Source organism: Lytechinus pictus, chromosome 6 (genome assembly GCF_037042905.1).
Source record: "Lytechinus pictus isolate F3 Inbred chromosome 6, Lp3.0, whole genome shotgun sequence".
Classification (NCBI taxonomy): Eukaryota; Metazoa; Echinodermata; class Echinoidea; order Temnopleuroida; family Toxopneustidae; genus Lytechinus; species Lytechinus pictus.
This window is the reverse complement of record NC_087250.1, coordinates 5,910,294-5,935,932: the sequence shown is the minus strand read 5'-3', so window position 1 is coordinate 5,935,932 and position 25,639 is coordinate 5,910,294. Positions and strand designations below refer to the sequence as shown.

At 38.3% G+C, this 25,639-nt stretch overlaps 1 protein-coding gene across 1 annotated transcript; it reads left to right on the top strand.

Moving 5' to 3' along the window:
• Window positions 1-689: 689 nt before the first annotated feature.
• Window positions 690-23,774, top strand: LOC129263890 (uncharacterized). The gene is made up of 10 exons (XM_064100767.1): window positions 690-763; window positions 2,376-2,599; window positions 3,689-3,823; window positions 6,571-6,664; window positions 7,818-7,901; window positions 8,569-8,625; window positions 14,284-14,522; window positions 15,712-15,856; window positions 16,367-16,936; window positions 18,790-23,774. The coding sequence occupies exons 2-10, from the start codon at window positions 2,447-2,449 to the stop codon at window positions 20,550-20,552; spliced, it is 3,240 nt and encodes a 1,079-aa protein (XP_063956837.1). The 5' UTR covers window positions 690-763; window positions 2,376-2,446; the 3' UTR covers window positions 20,553-23,774.
• The last annotated feature ends 1,865 nt before the right edge of the window (window positions 23,775-25,639 follow it).

Here is a 25,639-nt window from a genome sequence, read left to right as displayed (position 1 = left end):
AGAGACCGAAGCTTCTGGGGCCGATTGCACGAAAGGGTCTTTCCAAGGAACGTCTTTCGTGTCGCCCATCTTTTATGATACGCCATGTAAAACGCATTTCAAATAAATTATCTGCAAATATATTTTATTTGTCCGTTAAAATAAACAAAATATTTGTTTATAAAATGATGTGATATCTCATAAAATTGTATAAAATTTGATTTAAAAGCAAGCTTACGAATTTTATTTGTTTATCATAAATTTCAGAAACACCCCGCTTATAGCGCACCATAAAAGATGGGCGACACGAAAGACGGTCCTTGGAAAGACCCTTTCGTGCAATCGGCCCTTGGTCTACGCCCTGCCGAGCTGAATGTATTGATTGAACCTGGCATACCGATGCCGCTAAACCCGGCCGAAAATCATTGAGCGTTACGGTAAGTCTGCTGCTGAGAGCTGTGAATGCTACACTCGAATAAAATAACTTTTCATAGCGTCACAGCATATTTAGATTAAATTTACTCACTGTCTAGCACTTCTCTAGCAGATGCTACGGAAGCAGATCCTGTTTTCTCGTCCATTTCGGGTTTTGAAAAGCCAAATTTTACAGCTGATTTTTCCTCAGTCTCTCGGAATCGGATTGGATTTTGGCGGTCGACGGTCTCCGATATTATGCTACATGCGCCCTCTATTGCCATTCCGGTGGCATATGCATGCAATCGATCGGCGCCGCTTTCAAAAATTGAAGAGTTCAACTAACAAGCTAGGAGCTAGGCTATCTGAGGTAAATAACTCAATTTCTTTTATTTGATGACTTTACGCGTAGTTTTGAGAGAGCATAGAGATTATGTATAGTATGCTCATACTTTCTTTATCATAAACACATCAAATCTAATCATTCTATTAATATTTGTTGGGCATTTTCTCGGTCGTTTGATTTGTTGACAAAAAAGGAAAGAGCTTGGCCTTGGGTGGGGCGGCCGGGGGCTCCTCCGATCTCCGCCGGCTGCCTTCGTTCGACGGGGCGCGGCCGGGGGAGCTCAGATTAGCCGCCTGGCGCTTGCCGGCCTGGCTTGATCAGATCAGGCCCAGACAGACGTGCAGACTAGCGCTTGGCCTGGCCCACTCAAGGGTCCATTAGACATTTATGCCGCCGCGCACAGAAAAATCAAGCCATAACTAGAGTTGTGTGTTCAGCCAGTTTGAAGAAAATCTGTTGAAGATTTAGAATAGAAAGAACTATTAGATTTAGAATTTCAAGTTTTTTTTATTTGTGATGTCATTGCAGGTGCCCCATATGTTAGGCCCCTATCATGTGATATAAAAATGCATAGGCCTACATTTCAATTTTTTTATCATACATAAAATGACTAAATAAAATCATTCGGGAGCAGGTGTGAAATGATTTGACTGTTGATATATACTGAATTTTAGGTCCATTTGCAGCTTTTTGAGAAAGTAACATAATTTACCTTTACCCGAGATTCTGGAAGAATGCTGATGATCCCAGCAGTCGTGCTTCCGGTTCAAGTCCTTCATCCTTCTCGTTAGTTAGGTATCTTTATAGCAGTGTGATTTTTTTTATTGATTTTTTTTTTATTCATGATAAATGGGAGGCTGTTTGCATACATCACAAATATAAATAATGAAATTCAAATAACTTTCCAGTTCTTGAATGTTTTTCCCTAAATTTTCCCCAATAATTTTAATTATTCGTTTTCTGTTATTTTTTTATTGACTTTTTTGTCAGGGTGACTTCCCCTTTTATGCAATAAAATCAAATATTAATTTGCCATTTCGACTCAGATTTTTGAATGAATCTGTTTAATATAGGTTTAAGATTAGAACTAGGTTCCCGTTTTAGAGTTTGTGGTTGTACTTATTGTGCATATGGCACTATGGTTCATTCCATAGGGTTGGGGCAACAAAATCATGTGGTGTTCATCATGACCATGTAACGGTAGTACTTATCGGCTTTTTCATTTCACAAAGAAGTTCCGTTCAAATGGGGTTAAGTTTTGATGTGTCCATAATAATGATGATGTCCAATCATAGTAATTCAGTTGGAAATTGGGGATCTTTAATGGATTTGCAGCAAAACAAATACAAAGTTTTACCTCCGTTACATGAACATCATATTGGCAATAAAATCTCAGGTGTGAATCTGCAATACATCATGATGCTTTAGAAGTAAAACTTTGTGAGACACCATTTATTTTTGCTGCTAATTTTACGCATACATTTGCCCTCTTTACACATGAACATAAGACACGGTTTTGGAGTTTGGTATGTGTATGTCACAAAAATTGCCCCAACCCCATGGAATGACCCATATTCATGTATTAAAGTTACAACAATCCGCATGCTTCTCTTTTTGCATGGAAATTTAAAATTAGGTTGAAGTCTATATACATGTAGGCCTACTCTGCAGATTCATTCCTGACCTGTTCATTGATCCGCCATCAGCATGGCAGAGGAGGAAGAGGGGCATCTGTCGATGACATCATCAGCGAACTTGACTGTGAATCCATTTGATACTGCTAGTCTGGACAGCATGCATCTACCTGCATTCAGCCCATCTGTGTTCAAGTCTAGTCAGGACACGCCCTGTAGCAAGAAGGTAAATTCATGTAGGAATTAAGGATGCTTTCAGGTGATGAATTCAAGCGTTATTATGTGACCCTACTTAATAGTTTAAAGGAAGGTGAATTCAAGTCTAGTCAGGACACGCCCTGTACTTGTAGCAAGAAGGTAAATTCATGTAGGAATTAAGGGTGCTTTCAGGTGATGAATTCAAGCGTTATTATGTGACCCTACTTGATAGTTTAAAGGAAGGTGAATTCAAGTCTAGTTAGAACACACCCTGTAGCAAAAAGGTAAATTTGTGTAGGAATTAAGGGTGCTTTCAGGCGATCAATACAAATGTTATTATGTGACCCTGCTTAATAGTTTAAAAGAAGGTGAATTCAAGTCTAGTCAGAACACACCCTGTAGCAAAAAGGTAAATTTGTGTAGGAATTAAGGGTGCTTTCAGGCGATCAATACAAATGTTATTATGTGACCCTGCTTAATAGTTTAAAAGAAAGTGAATTCAACTCTAGTCAGAACACACCTGGTAGCAAGAAGGTAAATTCATGTACGAACTAAGGGTGCTTTCAGCCGATCAATTCAAACGTTATTGTGTTGTGACCCTTGTCAATGGTGACCCTTGTCAAGGCCTTCGCAGATGTATGGTCGCGTGGTCCAGTGGTTAGAGCATTGGACTCATAATCGCAAGTTGGTGAGTTTGAATCCCCACTTTGCCATTGTTTCCACTTCAATAAAAAGGCCAGAGAGTAATATCTGCTATCTATAAGGTCAGCCATTATGACTGATTAACCTAGACGTAAAATGTTTCCTACATTGTAGGTAATAGGTTATATACCAGCTTGGTGTTTACCAGCAAAATGCTGTCCTGCCGAGTTCCTACAGGAGTATATACAGAAATATATAGTGGTTATGACTCCCGTCTCATCACTCTTGTGTTTTTAAATCCTACTCCAGGCGTCAATATCCTTCAGCAAGAAATTTATCCATTTTGTGCTGCACTCAACCCAGGTGATATAAATCAAAACCTAGAAGGAATGTATTCCTATTAAAGTATTAATAATAATAAATGATGATGATACCTGGTATTCATTTAGGCAAATGTTTTTTCTGCTTTAAACAGAAGAGTGGCTTTCGGTGGTCCATCGATCAGATGTCTCTGCTCTTCCCGGCTGATATAGACGAGTTACCCCAGCAACAGGATGCATCATTCATCCCAAAAGAGAAAGAGGAACAGGTCCAACAAGCAATAAATCAGGTGAGATTTCATTTTCCCCCATTTCCACAGTATTCTATTTCTTTTTAAGTATTGCAGGTTTAATGATATGAAAAATATTGTCAACTCTCAAACTTGTATTATGTGTCCACACATGTCTGTTGGCGAATGGTTAAATTGCTCTTTTTCAACCCCAAATCCCTTTTTGTAATCCCTCAAAACCCTGCGATTCTTATACGGGGTCGCCATCCCTGGTTTTGTGGTTCTCACCCTCACCTTGCAATCAGATAGTCATGGGGCCCATCTTACAAAGAGTTGCGATTGATCCGATCGATCACAACTATGGAAAGCCAGCAAAGTCTACATATAAAATGCATGTTTGTTTGTTTTTTAATTCTAGATATGAATGTTTGTATCCATAAATGCATTGATTTCTTGACAATTTGGTGTGTTCTCCTTTTTTTACACAGGACATTTTCGAGTTTCCTGTATAAATGATTATGACACTGATGGATTTCCATAGAGTTACAATTGATTGGATCGATCGTAACTCTTTGTAAAGGGGGCCCAGGGTTTGATTTCCGCCCATGGCGTTAATTTCCTTTTATAGCCGGAACTTTGTCCACGTTGTGCTTCATTCAACTCAGGGTAGTAAACGGTTACCTGGCAAGATTCAATACTTATAATGCTTGTGTGCTATAAGATTGGGTATCTTTACTCCTTTGAAAGTGCATAGTGATGTTATATAACGTATCAGGAGATCTACCCCCTGGACATCCACCCCTCGGACATCTACCCCCCGGACATCCACCCCCTTAGGACATCCACCCCCCGGACATCTACCCCCCGTCCGGGGTAGATGTCCAGGGGGATGATGTCCTAGAGGGTAATTGTCCTAGGGGGTACTTGTCCTAATGGGGTGGATGTCCGGGGTAGATGTCCGGGGGATAGATGTCCGGGGGTGGATGTCCGGGGGGTAGATGTCCGGAGGGTGGATGTCCGGGGGGTAGATGTCCGGGGGGTAAATGTCTGGGGGGTAGATGTCATAGAGGGTACTTGTCCTAAGGGGGTACTTGTCCTAAGGAGGTGGATGTCCGGGGGGTAGATGTCCTAGAATCGTTATATAATTATAATGTGTCAAAGATTTGCAGGATAAATTTGCCACAATTGTAATGGCAGCTACCATGGAACCTTGATTTTGATTGGCTGCTGAGCCACGTCACCAAATTGTAGTTACCATCATCAGGGGCCTGTTTCATAAAGAGTAACAACTGTTGTAACATTGCCATTATGACAACTACCATGATAACCTTGATTTTGATTGGCTGCTGAGCCCTGTTGCCATGACAGTTGCCATATTGGCAAAGTTACAACAGGGTCCCCGTCTTACAAAGAGTTACAATTGATCCAATCAATCTCAACTTTATGGAAATCCATCCGTACCATAATTTTTCTACAGGAAATTTGCACAATCTCCTTATATTAAACAAAGAGAATCACACTGAATCTGCAAGTGAATGATCATATCGAGAATATGTTTAGAACAAATTTGCATTTTAGATGTTGATGTTGCTGGCCGTCCATAGCTATGATTGATCGGATCAATCGCCAATTTTTGTAAGACGGGACCCAGTTGTAACTCTTTATGAAACAGGTCCCAGGTGGGTGTTTCATAAAGCTGTTCGTAAGTTAAGAGCGAACGACTGGTGATCCTTTCTAGTGGCAAATGGTATATTAATTGGCGATGATTTAGCGCGTAAGAAAGGATCATCAGTCGTTCTTAAAGTTGCTTTTAACTTACGAACAGCTTTATGGAACGGCCCCCAGGACTCTATGAAAAAAAATTATCTTCAATGCATTGTCATTATTTTGCAGGTAATTAGACTTTAGGGTTGAGTTGACATGACTATCTCCTTTAGAAAATCCACTTTATATAATAGAACTTTCCCCTATTTTTTCTGACATAAGATTTCTGTTTTCACATTGAACTGAATTGATAGGCCCGTATTCTGAAGTCGGGTTTAACTTAAACTCAGGTTTAAAGTTGTGGTTCAAGTATGGATAGCCAATTGTTTCATAAATCACTAACAGTAGAGATGATATTTCACCTCATTTGGCTCTCAAATCATTCATAATTGTGTAGGAAGTATAAATAGACTATTGTCTGCACCATTGGTGAATCAGGAAAGAGCACCTGTAGTAAACATCAGAAACATACAACTTAATGACAATTTTGACACTTTTGGCTTCCCCTAATTTTAGCAGAGGTGAGGCGACTGCACACCTTATGATTGGTCTGCGACCCGATTTCAGAATAAAATGTGATAGAATTTGATGCTAATATCGAGACTTGGAATATCTTAATGTGTAATGTTCTAAATTATCATACGAATACCTATGTTCATATCTGTGACTATGCTCTCATCCTTATGAGAATAAAAGCGAATTTAATATCTAGTCATAGTGACGTCATAGCAGTCGTACGATTGGCTATGATTTGAAACTAATTTGGCCTTTACTAAAAAAAAAAGGCTTGCAATCTTTCAAAATTGTTGTATTAGTATTCTTTCAATTAATTTTAACCTCAAATAAAATGATATGTTCCATCACATTTTCAGAAAATGAGCAAAATGCGATATGTTCCAAAAATCGGATCGCGAACAGTCGTAAGGTGTGCGGTGGCCTTTAGATCATGGTCTAAGTTAAACCTGACTTCAGAATACGCGCCATAGAGTTTTTGCTGATCACAGTAACCATTCCTTTAATAATATTTTCTTCCTATTCTTCAGTTCTTCTCACAGAAAGTAGTCGTCCCTTCTCCCTGGTCACAATCCAAGCCGATGAAACAGGTCACGTTCTCACCCAAACCACCAACCGTTAGCAGTAAGTATAAGCAATTTAACGTTTCATTTGGGGTAGTACGTATTTGATTCTCTTGGTCAGAGTGTGAACAGTTAATTTCTTACCAAAATGCCAGCAGTTAGCAATAAGTATGAGTAATTCAAAGTTTTAATTACGTTTCATTCAGGTGTCAAACTATTTTGTATGTAAATGTTGGTATATTGTTCCACTCCCCTGGTCAGAGTGTGAACAGTTAATTTCTTACCAAAATGCCAACAGTTAGCAGTAAGTATGAGTAATTCAACGTTTCAATTATGTTTTATTCAGGTGTCAAGTATGTAAATGTTGGTATATTGTTCCACTCCCCTGGTCAGAGTGTGAACAGGTAAATTCTTACCAAAATGCCAACAGTTAGCAGTAGGTATGAGTAATTCAACGTTTCAATTACGTTTCATTCAGGTGTCAAGTATGTAAATATTGGTATATTGTTCCACTCCCCTGGTCAGAGTGTGAACAGGTAAATTCTTACCAAAATGCCAACAGTTAGCAGTACTATGAGTAATTAAACGTTTCAATTACGTTTTATTCAGGTGTCAAGTATGTAAATGTTGGTATATTGTTTCACTCCCCTGGTCAGATTGTTAACATGTGAAGTAGGTCATGTTCTCAACCAAAACCGCCAAAAGTTAGCAGTATGTGTTTCAGTTTACATTTCATTTGAGTATTAAGTATTTGAATATAAGTATATTTTTTTTCATTTCGGAGGGCAACTTTTCACAACAACTGCCTAAATCTGCAACATTGGATAAGCGTTTGCATTGCAGTGAATGGGGATTTTCCAGGGCCCTGTCTTACACTGTCTTGATCAGATCAATCGTAACTAATGGACGGCCAGCAACGTTTACATATTGAATGCATGTTTGTTCAAAAAAAATTCTAGATATGATTGTTTCTCCATAAAGTCATTGATTTCTTGACAATTTGGTGTGTTTTCCATTGTTTACAAAGGACATTTTGCAAATTTCCTGTAGAAAAAATTATGACACTGATGGATTTCCATAGAGTTACGATTGATTGGATCAAAGTAACTCTTTGTAAGACGGGGCCCAGGTCTCTGTCGAGCATTTCTGGGGTGAAATCGAAGTCCCTGTGTAATTTTTCCCCTGCTACTCTTATATCATATCTTTTCTTGCAGTTTTAAGTGAGCACTCAGCAGACAATTCCATTTGTTCCTCAACCAATGGATCCTTCTTTGGGAGCGTGTCGGGAAAGGTAGATGGTAAGAAAAAAATTGTTAATATTGTTGCACTTTTTTTTTCCTTATTTCTATCTTTTTTTTCTTGGTTCTCTTTTGCCTTGTTTCAACTCAAATACTCAATGGCCAGTATTCTGTAGTCGGGACTGATTTAAACTGTGGTTGTGGTTTAACTACGGAGAGCCAGTTACGATACAAACCTCAACCTGTAATAGTTCATGATCATCTAGAAATAATAACAAACAGTTTCTTTCACCATTTTAGCATGATGCGAGATCACAGTACTCAGGACACATGCAATGTTAGCAATACATTTTTCAGCTTCCTATAATGTTAGCACAATGGATGGATGGATGGGTGGATGGAGGGAGGGAGGGAGGAATGGATGGATGAATGAATGGATGAATGAATGAATAAAAAAACGAATGGATTGATGGATGAATAAAAAAATGAATGGATGGATGGGTAGGTGGAGGAATGGATGAATGAATAAATGAATGAATGAATCAATCAATCAATGCAAGAAAGAATAAATGAATGAATAAACAAGTAGACGAGTGGATAGATTGATTGATGGAGGAACATCTTTTATTCAGTCCTATTTATTTCCCATCTCTTTCCATAACAATAAACATTCAATCAATTCTGTGAATGATTAATAATATTTTTATAAAATCTTATCTTTCTGTAGTGAGCTGTCAGACGGCCATTACTCTTCCACTCAATTTTGATTTGGAAGCTTTTCTTGGTAAGTACAACACAATTCTAACTTTATGAGGGTGGGTGGGGGCATCATAGTTCTATCTTATGTTGGGGTGGTGTTTCATAAAACTGATATATCCCTGTGTAGCTATCTTAACCCTATATGGGCTAGGGCTATTTTTAAATTGCATAGCCCAAGGGGGGTGCTGTTTTTGCCCCCCCTCAGATCTTGACTATTGATCGTGCAATCACGAATGGCACGAATGTCACCCATGCCGTAATCTCCCAAATTCGATTGTCACTTGTGCCCAAATTATTTATATTCATGTTTAACTATACAAATGCTAATTCATAAAATCATAATTTGGCTGTAAATCTTTTCAGTATAGCCCCAAAACTGCTAGATTTTGGTCTGGACACTTTTCGAAGAATTATTATAAAACATCAAAAAATACAGATAAGATTGACAGAAAGTTTTAAAGCCAGTACAGACCAACAGCCTTTATAAATAGCACCACCACAAGCCCTCAACGACTCAAATCTGGCCAGATTCCTAACCCATAATGCAACATTCTATGCAGTGTAGTCTTGTAATAGAGGCCCAAGAATAACACAAATTCACTACTCAACACATTTATATTTCATATTATATTATATATTATACATGTATGTGGGCGCGCCATGGTCTAGTGGTTCTGACTCTCGCCTTTCAAACAGAGGGTCGTGGGTTCGAATCCTAGCCATGGCGTATTTTCCTTCAGCAAGAAATTTATCCACAATGTGCTGCACTCGATCCAGGTGAGGTGAATGGGTACCCGGCAGGATTATTTCCTTGAATGCACTGAGCGCCGGTGATGGTAGCTCGAGCTAAAGCCGGGGTAATAATAGCAGTGCTTTGTATCCTCAGGCAAAAAGCGCTATATAAATCCAGCTATTATTATTATTATTTATACCACAGTAATTATATTACCAAGGAGCAAAAAGGTACTTTTTCTCTTGAAACATGTTAGTTTCTCTTTACAAATGAAATCATAGGCTAATTCATGCTCTGTACTGCTAATTGTTAAGATCTAGCTAGCCTGTCACAGTCAATGAGAGGCCGACTCACATTTTGTTGGTCAGTTTGCTCCTTTAAACACGAAGTTGATATTTGTCAGACTTTAAAGGGAGGGTAATCTAACCAACAGTTTGTGTGTTGTCTCTCATTGACTATAAAGTGTTATGAATAGCTGGTCTTAAAGGTCAAGTCCAATGCAGAAAAAAGTAGATTTGAATAAATAGAGAAAAATCAAACTAGCATAACACTGAAAATTTCTTCAAAATCGGATGTGAAATAAGAAAGTTATGACATTTTAAAGTTTTGTTTATTTTTCACAAATCATTGATATGCACAACTTGGTGACATGCAAATGAGAAAGTCGATGATGTCCCTAACTCACTATTTCTTTTGTTTTTTATTGTTTGAATGATACAATATTTCATTTTTTACAGATTTGACAATAAAGACCGACTTGACTGAACCATATCGTATTGAACAATGCTTATTCCACATGTTCAGGGGGGAATAAATCGTTGTTTCACTTGACAATCAGGAGAAAATTAGAATATTTCACATTTCATACAATAAAATACAAAATAAATAGTGAGTGGATGACGTCATCAGTCTCCTTATTTGCATACCGATCAGGATGTGCATATAACTGTTTTATGAAATTAAGCAAAACTTTAAAACGTCATAACTTTCATATTTTACATCCGATTTTGATGAAATTTTCAGTGTTATGTTTGTTGGATTTTTCTCTTTTTATTCAAATCAATTTTTTGTTGGGGTGGACTTGTCCTTTTAAAATATACCTCTTTTAACTAGTAGTAAATACAGTGGATAAATTAGCCTGTGATTTTATGTGTGTTTAGAAACTAAAATGTTCTTGAGAGGTAGGTACTTTTCCTCTTGAAACATGTTAGTTTCTCTTTACGAATGAAATCATAGGCTAATTCATGCTCTGTACTGCTAATTGTTAAAATCTAGCTAGCCTGTCACAGTCAATGAGAGGCCCACTCACATTTTGTTGGTCAGTTTGCTCCTTTGAACACGAAGTTGATATTTTATTTGTCAGACTTTAAAGGGAGGGTAATCTAACCAACAGTTTGTGTGTTGTCTCTCGTTGACTATGTGTTATAAATAGCTGGTCTTAAAATATACCTGTTTAGATAACTAGTAGTAATACAGTGGATAAATTAGCCTGTGATATTATGTGTGTTGAGAAACTAAAATGTTCTTGAGAGGTAGGGTACAATTATTCCAAGATGAATGTATTGAGGAGTGATTTAGTGTATTTATTCCAATGGACCTACTATATCACAAGTCTACTCGGCACAGAATGTTCCACATCATTTGTAATGAACCTGGCCAGATGTAAAGGCGACCGCACACCTTACGACTGGTCTGCGACCCGATTTTTGAATAAAATGTAGTAGTATTTGATGCTAATATTAAGACTTGGAATATCTTACTGTGTAATGTTCTTAATTATCTTACGAATACCTATGATCAAATTTGTGACCAACCAAAAAATTACTTTTTTTCTTTCCAGGGCTCTTTTTGGAGAAACTTAAACATTTTCCAGGGCTACTTTTTCATTTTCCAGGGCTCTTTTTCCACTTTCCAGGGCTACAATTTCTGGAGCTATTTCGCGGCTTTTTTGCGTTTGTGTGTGTGTGTATGTGTGTGTGTGTATATATATACACGGTAGCTAGCATATACCAGGGAAGTATAACACTTCCCTGATTTGACCTTCGCATTGTTTCTTCAAGTGATTGTTTATGATTTTAGTGTTGTGATGATAGATTGATTTTGATGCTTGAACGATATCTGAGTTGATTCATGGACCTAATACAGACCTATTCAGATTAAATCATGGAGGTAGAACCTCCATGAATTAATCCAAGTTTGAATGTTTGATACTTGGTTGACGTGAGCTTTGCGTGTTTACTATTTAGTGTTATAGCCCATTTGCTAAATTAATCTAGAAAGATCTGTATTCGTGTCTAAAGACAATGTAAAAGAAAAAGAAAGTTCTGAATTTGTACAATTCTGAGGTAATTTATTTTATCATACAATATAGGTACCTGCAAATGTTATGAAGTTGAACAAATATCCTTCGTACATATTTGACTGAAAGTTATTAAATGACACTTTTTAAAAAAGACTTAAAATTATTCATACAAAATAATGATATAAGTCATAAAGGTCATTGAATTGTTAAGCGTTCGTATCAGTTACACAGATTCATGACAAAAAGGCCTACCAGAACCAAAACTGGCAATTTCCATCATCCATCATGAATGCCTAGCCTTGCACGGCCTCTAATTGAAATGAACTTATCCACGTCTTTGCAAATTTTACCTGACCTAATTTCTCCACACAGTGAGAGAGGCCCGAGAGAGGCCATTTGGCAGCCAAACCAAAACAGAATGAAAAGGGCGGCAATCTCGTACCCCCCCCCCCACCACCACAAGAATATCAGATTTCCAAACATGTGCTTCTCAAGATTGTGCAATACATGACGGAGACAAAGAAAGTTATGTAAACAAATTGCCGAGGGTTGATGTCCCTGAATTAAGGGGCTAGTCTACGTTTTCAGTCACTTAAGAAAATGGCGAACTGGCCAAAGGTGAAATACATCATTGAAAAAAAAATGAATGTTTGGATTAAAATAACGAAGATTAAATGAAATATGACTGAAAAATATCCATAGTTGAATCTCTACTTTTATTACTGACAGAACAATAACATCATTTTTTTTATTAACTTCTTGCCAATATTCCAATAAGGCAAGACTCCCATTTAAGACTAGCAAGCAAACGTTATCAATGGGATTTTTTAATGAAAGAAAAAAAAAATCAAAGCGTGATTTTTTTAAAAGGGATAGACGAGACTCTTGTTTTGAACAGAGATATAAAAATATTTAAAAACAAACAAGAGGTGATAAACACTTCATTAAAATTATAATGAAGTTCGTAGTGAATTACAACTTGTAAAAGGAGAAATTAACAAGAATAATAGGGAAATAAAGTTTGGAAGAAAAGAAGGAATGAGGAGAGACAAGCTTGGGGGGAAGGATCAAGATGGGTGGCTGCAGCTCGACATGGGGCTAGAGAGTGTACATAAATGGGAGGGGGGGGGGAGCAATCATCTATCAAGTCGCCCAAAATCTTACACCTTCAAACTTCTCACACAATCCACACACAAATCCCAGTTCATGATACAATCACAAGTGTCGCTCAACACATGCGCACGTGGTCTCTATACTGGCATTTTACAGTCACACACACAGAAATACACACTACACACAATGCACACGATGCATCCCCATACCACATGCAGTCACACTGAGCCTAAAGCACACAAGCAGCGCAGAGAAACGTTCTGCTCGAAGTGTATGACTCCTCGGCTCCAAATTCTACATTTATTTTATCTCAGTGCTTGGAGTCGGCGCTGGGGCCGATTTTCGTCCATGAATGAGAGAGCATGGCAAAGACTAGAGTCCCTTTATCTCAGAACCGCCGCCGCTTGGTACTCGAGTCTCCAGAGATCAGGGTCGACTCCCCGACTCTGGCATTGAGAATCGGGTAGACTCGATTACCCGGCGCTGGCTCCCAAGCCTAGTTGACGGGGGCGATTATGAGTTTTGCAGTCGCCCTCGTGTGAATGTTTTTAGCCCTTTTCCGGGGCTCTTTTAGGACTTTCCGGGGCAAATTCGCCCGCCGCCCCCGTGTAATTTTTTGGTTGTTTGTGACTATGCTATCATCCTTCTTAAAATAAAAGCGAATTTGATATCTAGTTGTAATGACGTCATAGCAGTCGTACGATTGGCTACGATTTGAAACCAATTTGGACTTTACTCCAAAATAAGGGCTTGCAATCTTTCAAAATGGTTATAATATTATTATTTCAATTAATTTTAACCTCAAATAAAATGATATGTTCCATTCACATCTTAAAAAAATGAGCAAAATGCGATTTGTTCCAAAATCGGGTCGCAGACCAGTCGTAAGGTGTGCGGTCGCCTTAAGTAGTTGAGGTCTTGAGGACCTGAAATGAGCTATTAAAGTTGAAAATCAGTAGTTGCAGCAAACAATTTTTTTCACTAGAAAGTCTTTTAAATCAAGGTTAATTGTCAAAATATTATCATACATCTATTTCTGGACTTATCTTTGTAAAATATCTTAGCTCAAAATTGATAATTCTGATGATCACCTACTCAGAAATGCATATCTGGGATAGTCTAATAATATTGCTTCGAAAAATACCCGACATTTAATGGAATTCCTTGCTTATTTTGCTGACTTCTCAACAATTAAGCATTTTTTTCCAAAGATATTTGGCACATATTTTTTATGTATACATACAAGCACTTTGGTCGTAATTTCATAGGATCCTGTTCAAACTCATTTTGAGATCGTTATCACTCCTGGGGCCTGTTTCATAATGGACTTGCAACTGTTGTAACTTTGTTATAATGGCAACTTCCATGGTAACAGGGCTCATCAGCCAATCAGAATCAAGGTTTCCATGGTAGTTGCCATAATGGCAAAGTTTCAACAGTTGCAAGTCCTTTATAAAACAGGCCCCTGGTATTTATCTTTAAGGCTGCTGGTCGTATGCCCTTTAACAAGGCTTAGCTCTCATTTCATATCGTAGGAAAGGGTCGCTTCATGTACACCAAATCCAGCGTGGAATCGTTCCCCGTCGCTCCCCTGAGGCGCAAACTCTTCACACAGAGCGAGTCCAGCTCCAATGGAGTGCCCTCTGCCAGCCCTCTATCGGCTAGTAGCAGGGAGAGCGGACCGTTCTCCCCCTCCATCTCACCGATCAAGTCCAGCCAGGAGTGCAGTCCAACAGACTACGGACGTATGCCGAAGACCCCTAATTCAGTTGAGGTGAGATAAGGGGGAAGTGGGTCGTTCATTATTCTTTCATGATTTTAGTCGGGGGCCGGGGGGGGGGGGCGTTTTCTGTGTCAGTTGGGTTGTTGGTGTGTGTGTGTCCTTTTCAGGGAATATTATGATTAGTAAAATTTAGTCATTGATATAGTTGCAGTTATGTTTCTTTCATTTATGGATGGATGACGATGATGGAGGTGATGATGATGATGGTGGTGTTGGTATTAGTGATGACGATGGTGATGGTGATGAGGATGGTGGTGGAGATGATGATGATGGTGGAGATGATGATGATGGTGGCAGTGATGATGATGGTGTGATAATGATATAGATGGCTGTGATGATCATGATGAAGGTGGTGGTGTTGATGATGATGATAATGGTGATGAAGATGATATTGATGATGGTGCTCTTGATGATGATTATCATCTTCATCATGGTGATGAGGATGGTGATGACAATGAAGATGATGATGTTTCATGATCATGTTTATGATGATGAAGGTGGTGGTGGTGATGATGATCATTATGATGTTGATCATCATCATCATCATTTTGATGAAGATTGGAGATGATGAGCATGGTGATAACGAAGGGGGTGGCGGTGGCAATAAAGGCGATGGCTGCAGACAGAACAGCTACAAAGCACCAGCCATCAATTCCTTCAGCAGAGCTCTTTTCAAAACTCTCTTTCTAGCTTCAAACCCTTGCCTTAACCAGAGCTGCCAAGTAGTACGATTTTTCCGTATTTTTTTTTTTTTTTTTTTTTTTTTTTCAAAATCGAGATTTATTGAGAAAAATCATCTCTATATGTCTCTATTTCATTAAAAGTACACAAATATGGTTATTAGATCAATGTAATTTCAGGTAACTTTTTTTTTTTTCCAATCATTTTGTAAAAACCAGGGTGAGATATACACAAGTTTCAATGTTTTTGTTTTTTTCATCTGCAAGAGCAGTGCACATTTTAGCTTGCATGCAGCTTGAGCGCCGTGATGGGCGAGTGCGCCAAGCAATTTATTATGAAGTACACTTTTTTGGGGAAAAATACAAAATATTTATCTCACACGGTAAAAATACTGATTTTTTTCTGTCAAAATACTGATTTTGGGGGATAAGAATACTGAAAATGCAAAATACAACTTGGCAGCTCTGCTTTACCCTTGTCTTCTCATCTATCCAAACAGAGCCAGTTTTCGTCCAGTCCAATAGCTCGTTACAGGACCACCCCAATTAGACCAGTCCCTCATGTACAACTCCAAGCATCACCCCTGTCTGGGAAAATGGATTCTCCCTTGATGTCGCCAATAAGAGAAGCCCCACATAGCAAAGGTATGTCACTTGCCTTGGATTTACAGTACATGTATGTTGAATATATTGAAATATCATGACGTTGAAACTTTGATGATATTTGGTCCTTGATACCGCAAATGTCATGGTATTGTAAAGAAACGAGGTTGTTTTGTCTATCAGACAATGAATATGCCTTGAAATGCCATAAAACAGATTTTCCCCATTTCACAGGTGTCTTAAGGAAAGGATAGCAATATTTCATTCCCTGTCTTACATTGTCTTAGTCTTAAGCAGCTGAAAAAAGGGATATTATGTGAACATAAATTTACAATTAATTTGTTTTCTTATTCTGCTTCTTTTTTTCACTCTTTCTTATACTGCTCCTAATTCTCCTTCTCTTCCTTCTTTATTCTTTATTCCTTCCCTTCTTCCTTCCTTCTTTTCCTCCCTTTCTTCTTTCATTCTTTCTTCCTTCCTTCAATCCTTTCTACCTTTCCTTCCTTCCTCTTTGTTTTTCCTTTCTTTCTTTCCTCTTTTGTTGTCCCACAGGTCTACCACCAAGCCCTATTATTGCACCCAGCCCAGTGGAGTCTCTCAGTAATGGTGACCATATCTCACCCTTAATCATCAAGGGCAACTCACTCTACCAATCCACAAAGCCTTCCGATAACATGATGGAAACCAGTCTCTCCAAACCTGATATTCTCGAATTCAGACCCCACATGGCTGAGGTAGGAGATGAAAATATAGGGATGGAGGGAAGGAGAGACTTCTCTCAAGAATTTAGCGGAACGGACGAGAATAGAAGCGAAGGGGACAGACAGATTGACCGAAGGAAAGAGTCTCCTCACAAGGGGATCGACGAATTTGGTGATAGGAGTGACGGAGCGGAAGAATTCGCTCACGGATCGATAGAAGAATTTGATGAGAACGATGGAGGAGGAGATGGAGATGCGATGGAGAGAAGGAAGGATTTCACGCTTGGCTTGACCAGAGAGTTGAGCCCCATACAGAGGATTGGTGACCATATCTCAATGCGAAATGAACCAGGTTGCTCATCAAGGCTACATGGTACTCAAGAAGAGATTAGTATGGATACCAGTCTTATGAGTAACAGGGGTAGGTCCTTACCTGTTTGGTGGATGCTAATTTGTTCAAGGAAACCAAAATACAACAACAAGGAGAGAATCCAACTTATCAGAAAAAATAAAATGAGAGGAGCAATCTAAAACTAGTTTCATCAAAATTGGTTGTAGAATAAGCGAGTTATGGAAGTTTGAAAAGTGTTGTACTTTCTATGGGGATCCTCAAATTGGCAAACATGATTCAAAATGGCTGATTTCGTGGACAACTCTCCATTTGTTTTGTACACAAGTTTACAGATTGTCCCCTTTATTCTACATACCCTGTATTTCACATTATCTCCTCCTGACCTTGACATATCTTATGTGAATTTCATTTTCTCATGACATATGTTATGCTCAGAAGCAGGCAAGATGCAATATGAAAGATAATGGGGAAATCAAATGGAGAATTGTCTACAAATTCTATGATTCTGAAGCATGGTGGCCAATCCTCATAGAAAGAACAACAAGATTTAAAATGTCTATAACTTGCTCATTTCATAATCGAGTTCGAGTTCCTCTCATTTTACTCCAATGAGATTGCTTTTCTTCTTGGGTTTTGGTTTCCTTTGATTTGTTCTTAAATGGTGTTTATTTTAATAACAGAAATTTGCTATCAGGCAATAGCGTGTAACACAAGGAGATACATGTATGTGACAGCAACCCCCACACAAACAATAAGCCGTCTTAAGGAAATATTTAGATTTTTCTTGAAGGAGCAAATTTGCTAACCAAATTTGATTAGCATTGTGGGTTATAAGAGCAAAGTTTTCAACTAAGTTTTGATCAGTTTGACACCAAAGGATTTTGTGTAGCAGCATATGGGGATTCAAAACCAGGAAAATTGTTTTCTGACTGGTTATTCTTCTCTTTTTTATTAGATGTTTTTTATTAGAAACAGTTCTATTACAATATGTGAGGATATTCATTTGTTATTGCCTGAATGAAGCATGGTGGAGACAATATATAAACACCTATATTCTCTGTCTAATTGATGAAAATCAACAGAAAATATGTACAATTACCCAGCCAGGGCTTAGCTATATGATTAGGGACTAAAATATACACTCTCCTCGGTGAAATTTGTCATTTTCCTATTGTCCCTCTTAAACTGAAATATCGGTCCAATCCTTAATATCCATATTTTCCAAGTAATAAAATCCAGGCGCAAGATTTCCAACTAATCAAATGCAGGCGCAAGGTTGTGTATGAATGTGCCTTGGTGCGTGCCTGCGCGATGAAAAACATACGTCAGAATTGCTTTACAAGGTATTACTTCGTGAGTAACCTCAAATCAGAAGTACTGACAGCCGAACACGCATATATAGCTTGATTGCTCATTACACAGCTCTAGGTGATAATAATATTGACTGACATTTATTTTCTATACCACATCTACTAGTATTTCCCTTAGTAGATTCATATTGCCCTCATCATAGCTTAGGACAATATGAGACTAATTTGGGATATATAGGCTATGTTATCTCCCTCAAAGCCTATCAGTATTATAAGTATTGACATACATGTATCATCAAGCTGTTCTTAGGGCATCGTAGTCTAGTGGTTAGGGCTCTTGTGTTTCAATCAGAGGGACATGGGTTCGATGCCCAGCCATGGCGTGTTTTCCCTTCAGCAAGAAATTAACCCACGTTGTACTGCACTCAACCCAGGTGAGATGAATGGGTACCCGGCAGGATTAATTCCATGAATGCACCAAGAGCCTTTAGCAGCTGGAGCTATAGCCAGGATAATATATAGTGTGCCTTCGAATAGGCAACTAGATAATCAGCAACTCATAAATGCTGTATTGTTCTTCGTATTATTCTTTTATTGCTTTTCTTCAAACAGATCACATTCAGGAGGACATTCATGCAAGCAGTCCACCGAGGCAGAACATACCATGTGACTTCTCGCTGGAAGCCAGTACTGCCCTCAGCCCTATACCAAAGACTGGTGACCTACCAATCTCTCCTGTCAGGACCGAAGAAGGCGTATCCAAAGACAGGGTCAATGTCCAGTCTTTCAGATCCAAGGCACGCCACAAGATGGTCTCCTTCCACATCGGGACAGAATTCAGCCCTATTAGGTATCCGGAAAGCGGTGGTGATCCTTTCTCGGGGCAAAGCATGCCGATCACGTCGTCACGAGTGCACGATAGCAACACGGAACTGTTGATGGAAACCAGTCTGTTTTCCCTGGATGGACGAGAAGAGGTTGCGGGTGATCGGCCAGAGAGAGTGGAGAATCTTGAAGCCGATGCAGGTGGTAAGGTAACAAAGTTCTTTCGGGCAGGTCCTCAGGAAGATGCTACAGGGTTAGAATCGGTGGACGATGTATCATCAGCAGGGACTGGCGATGTTCCAGAGAGAGAGAAACATTTTGAGTCAGGTTGTGAAGAGCTTAGGGAAAACCTTATCAAAGCTTCTAAACATGGTGGGATAAAAGAGGATGGTTCGGACTGCAAGGACAATTTCACTTCTTTTTCTGAAGACATCGCCTCCCATTATCCTGCAAAGCCAAAGATGTTCTTGAGAACTTCAAGTGCTCTGGACGGTGCTGTGTCCAACTCCTGCAGGTCGACCGAGTCATGTGATCAATCCAGTGTATCCTGGGTAGGGAATACCTGTTCCTCGTCTTTGAAGCATGGGACGCGTTCAGGAGAACAGTCTTATCAATTCCAGAGCCCAACGGTACCAGCAACGTGTCTGACATCGACCATGCGATACGGCACACTATCTTTCAATCCACCATTTGGAATGCCTGTCAAGGGTGATCGAAGTGCCATCTCAGGAATGGACCTTAGTTCTGTATCCTTGATAGCGAATGCATCTCCCAAAAAGGAGACCACTGAAATGTGCAAAGGTATAGGTCAGTCCTGTGACTTGACCCATGGGCAATTCCAACAAGAGTCTTCCAAAAATCTTAGGTTTGATGAAGTGCAATTCTTTGACAGGGTTGAGGATTGTCGGATGCAGACGTCTTTTACAAAGAAGTCCGCCCCGAGCTCTATGACAACAAGCCGGAGCTATGACTCTTTGAGGAAGTATGCAGAGGAGAGAGAGAACACAGATGTCCAGGAAGATTGGCTAATGCTGTCTTTATCCGAGGCAGATCTGCAGAGCCATAGAAGGGACTCTGTCGGAACGCATTCATCAAGCTTGCTCCATCAGCGTGAAGATACGGAACATTGTCCTACCATGCCACAAGGTCATATCTCCCATCCCGTCTTTCAAAGAAGTACCTCAGATCCACTCCAATACCAAGAGGCTGACATGCAGGAAGGCCCTATCTCTTTGGACCTTCCACATAGTCATTCTGCCCAGGATGTTCCTGCAAGAAGTGTAAGCCTCCAAAATAAGACTCCTCTCTCCAGTCCGGCCACGGAAAATGGTAATCTAACCAACCTTCGTTCCCATCAGAAACTCTTGAATGACGCAAACAGGCATGAAGAAGACATCTCAGGCGATATCAGCAAAGCGGAAGCAACACCTCTAAGGCCTATATCGGTGAATCTCCTTGCTCAGGTAACCAGGACAGGAGTTGATAGTGGGTACAATACACACTGTGCAAATGTCTCTATGGATCTTGGAGATGTCGAGAACAGCACTTGATGGCGACGAAACAATGCATTGACACATCTGGGCCCTGTTTTACAAAGAGCTGCGATTTGATCTGATCTGATCAACCACAACTATGGACGGCAAGCAACATCAACATATGCATGTTTGTTCAAAATATTTTCTAGGTATAATGCGACATGATATGATTCACTGTTTTTCTTTAAATTCAGTATGCTCCTCTTTTGTTTACAATAGACGTTGTGCAAATTTATTGTAACAAAAATTATGACACTGATAGATTTCCATATACAGTAGTTGAGGTTGATCATATAAATCACACCCCTTTGTATGACAAGGCATTGGATGGCATCTGTCACACTTTCTGGATTTTTATTGTGGATGTATTTACTGGTATCAGACAAACAAAACATGTGCATGTGTGTCATACATCTCTCAGTCAAATACACTTGGAAACTATTAAAGGACAAGTCCACCCCCAAAAAAAGTTGATTTGAATAAAAAGACAAAAATCCAACAAACATAACACTACAAATTTCATCAAAATCGGATGTAAAATAAGAAAGTTATGACATTTTAAAGTTTCGCTTAATTTCACAAAATTGTTATATGCACATCCTTGCCGGTATGCAAATGAGGAGACTGATGACGTCATCCACTCACTATTTCTTTTGTATTTTATTATGTGAAATATGAAATATTCTAATTTTCTCCTGGTTGTCAAGTGAAACAAAGATTAATTCCTCCCTGAACACGTGCAATTAGCATTGTTTAATATTATATGGTTCAGTCAAGTTTGTCCTTATTGTCAAATCTGTAAAAAATGAAATATTATATAATTCAAACAATAAAAAACAAAAGAAATAGTGAGTGAGGGACATCATCGACTGCCTCATTTGCATGTCACTGAATTGTGCATATCACTGTTTTGTGAAAAATAAGCGAAACTTTAAAGTGTCATAACTTTCTCATTTTACATCTGATTTTGATGAAATTTTCAGCGTTATGTTAGTTTGATTTTTCTCTATTTATTCAAATCTACATTTTTCTGGAGTGGACTTGACCTTTAAAAAGATGGGTATTTGTGAATTTGACTGGCATACAGGTATAAAGCACAAGTGTATATACATACATGGAGGGCTTGGAGGTCTATGGTCTAAGTCTGGCTTAAAATTATGGGAAGCAATCAGAGTGTCAAGAATTTGTTTAACTGTAATTCTTCTTGTGTTCCTTCGCATGGTTCATTGGGGAAGAAAACTATTGTATTTATCATTCAAGAATTTTGTTAATGCCTTATGTGGAAGTCATTGTCTCACTTTCCCTGACCGTGCAGTTGTCCTAGGATGATTAGACCGTCTTACAAAGAGTTACCATTGATCCAATCAATCTCAACTGTATTGAAATCCATCCACACCATAAAATTTTCTACAGGAAATTTGCACAATCTCCTTTATAGTAAGCAAAGAGAATCACACTGAATCTTCAAGAGAATGATCTTATCTAGAAAATATTTTGAACAAAATTTTGCATCTTAGATGTTGACGTTGCTGGCCGTCCATAGTTGTGATTGATCTGATCAATTGTAACTCTTTGTAAGACGGGGCCCTGAAGAATTTCTTGCTTGTACACGACTTTGCTTTCCGCAAAGATGTCTCTGTTACACGTTTTTCAAGTGTTTTTCACAAAGTATGGGGTCAGCAAATATAAATCCACTCCCCCCAAAAAGCCAATGCACTAATGACTTCGAGAAATTAGATAACTCATTCTTTTTTCTTTCTTTTTTTTTGTTAATAACATAGGGTGGTGCTGGTTTTACAATGATATTTTTTATGATAGATTCATCAATGGTTGGTTATGTACATTATTACATCACAATTATCAATTATAGATATATTTTTTTAATTCATGGTTTGCTTCTTCACAAATTATATACATGTATGTATGATTGTATATGACATTTCCCTGTGAATTTGAAATTTGTATTTGATTTTGAGAATTAACATTATTTACTGGAGTACGTACTTCTGTTTACATGTGTGTGATATGTTTTTCTCCCAGTTTTATGATTGAAAAGATCTGGGGCATGTTTTACAAAGAGTTATTATACTCGATTCAAATTGAAATCATATTGGGATTGATCTCAAATTAAATTAAAGTCAATCATAATTTGAATTTGAAATCATATTGGGATTGATCTCAAATTGAATTAAAGTCAATCATAATTTAAATTTGAAATTAATCTGTCACCACCATTTGTAAGACAGGGCCTTAATTTTGCAAAGGCTGCATTGGATTCACAAACACGATTTAATCTTATTAAAGGGAAATGAAAGCTTTGAAACAAGTGGGCTTGTGTAGAAACAGAAAAATCAAAGAAACAAAAGATCAAAGAAAGTTGAGAAAAATCAGACAAATAATGAAAAAGTTATGAGCATTTGCGATCACTAAATGCTATGGAGATTTTGATTGGTTTGCATCCGAAAAGATGGGCGGGAACTTAGAGAGATATGACAGGGATAAAAAAGGTAGAAAAGGGTAGAAACATTATATTTACATTACAAATTTTGATTGTGGGCACCGGCCGGCAGTGCTCCCACCTCCCCCCCCCCCCCCATCTGATCTGCCACTGGCTTTTACATCGCAATGAGTGGGGATTTCCAGGGCTCTTTCGAGCAATTGGGGGGAGCTAAATCACCCCCGCCCCGTGTGATTTTTTTCCCCTCTAGTATGTTACTGTAGCAGCAGGTTTGAATTGGTCACCCTTTTATCATATTGGGCTTGTTCATTATTTCTTAACTTTTTGCACGCTGAGTTAATTTTGGCGGGATTATGATGACATTTGTTTCCATGTTATTTTCTTTAATTCAAGATTTCCAATTTCCTTAATTGATATAGATTGATATATGACTATAGATGTTACCCAAGAATTATTGCCTGTTATTAGCTTATCTGATTTGAAGATTTGGGGAGAAAACTAATTATTACGATTGTTGAATTTAATTGTACGAATGTGCATGATTGCAACATCAGCGGGCAATGGGTTAATGAACCCAATAAATAAATCACAATTATATGCCATTATATCTGCATATCATATATATGGAGTGACTCTACCTTTGTAAATACGTCAGAAGAATTCATGTGCCATATTATGTAGAAAAATATAATTAGGTGAACATGTAGATGTAATATTTCACATGTATGAAATAAAGATCTTGATTGAATCATACTATGTAGTATATATCATACGCCAAATTTGATTTGATTTGAATTTATTTTTCTTCTACATAACGATATAACGTAGATATAACAAACATATATTGACAGTAAATTAGGTATAAATCATTTAGCATAAAATTAATAGCAGAAGATGGATTGCCATAGTAAGCAAAAAAAATGCTAACGATGATGGTGATGATGATGATGATGATGATGATGGTGGTGGTGGTGATAGTGGTGGTGGAAATAATGATAATGATGATGGAAAAGGAATATTAGAACATGATTATGACACAAATTGGAATGATAGAGGTTGAATATTGTTGGTTGTGTTTTTCATTTTGCGTTTTGGGTTTTTTTAAAGATTAACGGACAAGTCCACTCCATCAAAGAGCTGATTTGACTGAAAAGAGAAAAATCCAACAAGCATATCACTGAAAATTTCATCAAAATCAAGTTTAAAACAAAGTTATGACATTTCAGTTTCGCTTAACTTCACAAACAGTTATGCTTATCCTGCAGTAGGTATGCCAATGAGGGGACTGATGACGTCACTCACAATTTCTTTTATATTTTATTATTGAAATATTAGATATTCTAATATTCTCCTGATGGTAATGTGAAAGTAGTTTATCTTTCCCTGAATATGTGGAATTGCCATTGTTATAGCATTTTATGGTTCAGTCAAGTTGGTCCGATTGAAATATTGTATAATTCAAAGTAACATTTAAAAAAAAGAAAAATAGTGAGGGACATCTCTCATTTGCATGTCATGAGTTGTGCAAATAACTTGTAAAATATCATCTTATTTTACATCCGAGTTTGATGAAAGTTTCAGGGTTATTCTTGTTAATATTTCTCTATTCAGATCATTATTTTTCTGGGGTGGATTTGACCTTTAATACATGTATGCGTCTGTGTGTGAGGGTGTGTATGTGCGATGCAATATCCAATATAATAACTTTCTTGGAATGAACTCCAGTGCTCTCGTAAGTCTCATTGTGTTGCCTTAGGCCCTATACTCATGAAAAGACCATATAAAACTTAATTTCCAGCGAAAAGGGCCGGCATAATATGCAAACATGAACAAAGTGCGATTACCAGAGTAATCCCAGGTAATAACTGATACTCTCACGAATATATCGGTCATCATACAGCTTACCGTCATGACAGATAATAAGATAAAAACATTGCTTAACTAAATAATATTTAGGCATATCGATCACGCACATGCACATAGAATATGTCTGATTCGGGGGCAGGCGGCTCAGATTCCGGCGGGCAAGTTGGAGATATACGAAATAGTCCAAAGCATCACACCCATATTGCAAACGATACGAATAAACCTGTAAAAATCAAACTTGAAGTACACCCCAAAGACTGCGAAGAAACCCGCGAAGAAAGGTGTACAATTGCTCCTCATCAGTACGTGCGGTATGAAACGAAGAACGGCAGGATCACGGTTTCTCTCCTTGATTACGCGTCGGAGCAGGTTATCGCTACGAGGAGGGACGAATCGGATCGTAGTTTCATCGTCAAGAAGCGAAATAGGAAACTGACTCTTGTAGATCAGAAATATGGAGCGACTGCCTTCACGGAAGATACAGAACGACATAAAAGTCAGACAACTACATCATAGGGTAAGCCAGGGGCGGATCCAGGATATTCCAAGGGGCCCGGGGGGCACATTTTCCCAAGGAAAAAAATGACAAGCAAAAAATTTATTTAACCTAAAATTAAGGGTATTTCGTCCTCGAAAAAATGACAATTAAGCAAAAAAGTCATCATTTTCAAAAGAAAGCAGCAAAGAAGGAATTAGCATAGTATAAGGAGAGGTGTTGGTTGTAAATCTATATATACACATTTTTTAAAGTCATATTCCCGGGTGTATAGCCCCATCC